The following is a 3,349-nucleotide window of genomic DNA, read 5'->3' on the forward strand; positions in this document are numbered from 1 at the left end:
ATTTCTACCAAATACTTTTTATTCAGAGAGAGCTACTGAACCTAGGAACAGATTTTCCAAGTAGCAATGGCAACCACAATTTGTTACCAAATAGATCAAATTTTTAGCCCCAAATGAATGACATCTCCCTGGGTTTGGATTAAGGATATTTCTGTCATTCGCACTAATGATTATCTGGAGTGAATTCTGTGTTTCTTTTCAGCTGATTCTGAACAAACCCGACAGCCACATGGAAATAAACCAAACAAGAAGCTTTCTCCTCCTGGGATTCACAGAGGACCCAGACCTGCAGCCTCTCTTCTTTGGGCTGTTTCTGTCCTTGTACGTGGTCACATTTGCTGGGAACCTGGCCATCATCTCAGACCCCCACCTCCACACCCCCATGTACTTCTTTCTCTCCAACCTGTCATTTGCAGACATCGGTTTCACCTCCACCACCATCCCAAAGATGCTATGGAACATCCAGACACAGAGCAAAGTTATCACTTATGAAGGCTGCATCATCCAGATATTTTTGTTCTTTGTATTTGAATGCCTGGACATTTTAATCCTGAGTGTGATGGCCTATGACCGTTTTGTGGCCATCTGTCACCCTCTGCACTATATGGTCATCATTAACCCGTGGGTCTGTGGGATGCTGACTCTGGGTTCCTGGTGCCTCAGTGTCACAAGCTCCCTGCTTGAGACTTTGACTGTCTTGAGGCTGTCCTTCTGCATGAACATGAAGATCCCACACTTTTTTTGTGATCTTCTTGAAGTCCTGAAGCTTACCTGTTCTGACACCCTGATCAATAACATAGTGGTGTATTTTGTGGCTATTATTCTAGCTGTTTCTCCTCTCTTTTGGATCCTCTTTTCTTACTCTCAGATTTTCTCCTCCATCCTGAGAATTTCTTCAGCCAGGGGCAAGTATAAAGCTTTTTCCACCTGTGGATCTCACCTTTTTGTGTTTTCTTTGTTCCATAGCACAGGCCTAGGGGTCTACCTCAGTTCTGCAGTCACTTCATCCTCTAGGACAATTCTGGTGGCCTCAGTGATGTACACTGTGGTCACCCCCATGCTGAACCCCTTCATCTACAGTCTGAGGAACAGAGACTGAAGGGGACCCTAGGGAGACTCCTCAGCAGGGCACCATCTCTCAATGATGGGATTGTTGTAGGACTATCATAAGTAGCAAGGATCAAACCATTGGTAGGCATTTTTCACAATCTTGGATATATATCTAAACATTAGTTTAATTTTTCTGTTCTGTAATCACTATATCTTACTGTGTCTTGACTTTGACTATATTTAAAGACAGTGTATTATTTTTGGGGGGCTGTTATGACAAAGTACCATAAATAGTTGGCTTAAACAATAGAAATTTATTGCCTCACAGTTCTAGAGACTAAAATTCTGAAAACAAGGGGTAAGCAGGGTCCATTCATCCTGAAGCTGTGATCAATAACCTGTTCCATATCTAGCTTTTTTTAGTTTGCTTTCTGTAGTTTTCTAGTTTCATACAATTGTGGTCAAGGAAAATGCTTGATGTAATTTCTGTTCTCTTAAATTGATTGAGGGTGTTTTGTGACCTTGTATGTGATCTATCCAGGAGATCATTTCATCTCCACTTAAAAAGAATGTGTATTCTGCTGGGTTTGGATGTAATTTCCTCTAGATAGCAATTTAGTTCAATTGGCCTATTGTGTCATTTAGTCCCACTGATACCTTATTGATCTGGATGATCTTCCCATTGGTGGAACTAGGGTGTTAAAATTCTCTGCTATTATTGTATTATTGCCAATTTCTCCCTTCATGTCTGTTAGTATTTGCTTTAAATACATAGGTGCTCCTGTATTAGGTATGTGTATGCTACCAACTGTAATATCCTCATCTTGTAACGATCCCTTCATCATTACAGAATGTCCTTCTTTGTCTTTTGTTATAGCCTTTGTTTTAAACTCTATTATGTCTCACATGAGTAGAGCTTCCCCTGCATTCTTGTTGTTTGCATTTGCATTAACTATCTTTTCCATCCCCTCACTTTCAGTCTGTTTGTGTCTTTAGCCCTGAAGTGAGTTTTTGCAGGCAGCTTATTGAAGGACTTTTTTTTCCAACCAGCCACGCTATGTTTTTTTTATTGGAACATTTAGTCCATTGGTATGTAAATATTGATAGCTATGTACTTATTGCTATTTTATTCCTTTTTTTCAGTTGTTTTCATAGTTCTTCTTGTTCATTTCTTCTTTTTGTTTCTCCTGTTGTGATCTGATGAGTTTATTTAATGGTATACTTGAGTTCCTTCCTTTTTTATTTTTGTTTATCTCCTATAGGTTTTTGGATTTGTGTTTACCATGATTTCATATTTCTTCACTCATAATTATATCTACTTGAATAAGCTGATAGTCATTTAAGTTCAAACATATTTTAAATATTTACATTTGTATGCTCCTATACCCCACATGTTGTGTTTTTATGTCATATTTGACATATTCATGCTTATCTATTTACTGTCTATTATAGTCATCAGTTCAGTTCAGAAACGCAGTTGTGTCTGACTCTTTCTGTCAGCACACCAGGCTTCCCTGTCCATCACAAACTCCCAGAGTTCACTCAAACTCATTTCCATCTAGTTGGTGATGCCATCCAGCATTCTCATCCTCTGTCGTACCCTTCTCCTCCTGCCCCCAGTCCCTCACAGCATCAGAGTCTTTTCCAATGGGTCAACTCTTCGCATGAGGTGGCCAAAGTATTGGAGTTTCAGCTTCAGCATCAATCCTTCCAATGAACACCCAGGACTGATCTCCTCTAGGATGGACTGGTTTGATCTCCTTGAAGTCCAAGGGACTCTTAAGAGTCTTCTCCAACACCACAGCTCAAAAGCATCAATTCTTCAGCACTCAGCTTTCTTCACAGTCCAACTTTCACATCCATACATGACCACTGGAAAAACCATAACCTTGACTACATGGACCTTTTTTGACAAAGTAATGTCTCTGCCTTTCAATATGCTATCTAGGTTTGTCATAACTTTCCTTCAGAGAGTAAGTATCTTTTAATTTCATGGCTACAATCACCATCTACAGGGATTTTGGAGCCAAAAAAAAAAAAAGTCTGACACTGTTTCCAATGTTTCCCCATCTATCTGCCATGAAGTGATAGGATCAGATGCCATGATCTTCATTTTCTGAATGTTGAGCTTTAAACCAACTTTCTCACTCTCCTCTTTCACTTTCATCAAGAGGCTTTTTAGTTCCTTTTCACTTTCTGCCATAAGGGTGCTGTCATCTGCATATCTAAGGTTATTGATACTTCTCCCAGCAATCTTGATTCCAGCTTGTATTTCTTCCACCCCAGCATTTCTCATGAT

The 3,349-nt window shown here is 39.7% G+C and overlaps 1 protein-coding gene across 1 annotated transcript; it reads left to right on the forward strand.

Moving 5' to 3' along the window:
* Positions 1 to 229: 229 nt before the first annotated feature.
* Positions 230 to 1,099, forward strand: LOC105001901 (olfactory receptor 7C2-like). The gene has a single exon (XM_010858347.1). The coding sequence runs from the start codon at positions 230 to 232 to the stop codon at positions 1,097 to 1,099; it is 870 nt and encodes a 289-aa protein (XP_010856649.1).
* Positions 1,100 to 3,349: the final 2,250 nt, after the last annotated feature.

The sequence above is a fragment of the Bison bison genome, unplaced genomic scaffold (genome assembly GCF_000754665.1).
Source record: "Bison bison bison isolate TAMUID 2011002044 unplaced genomic scaffold, Bison_UMD1.0 scf7180017864386, whole genome shotgun sequence".
NCBI classification, from domain to species: domain Eukaryota; kingdom Metazoa; phylum Chordata; class Mammalia; order Artiodactyla; family Bovidae; genus Bison; species Bison bison.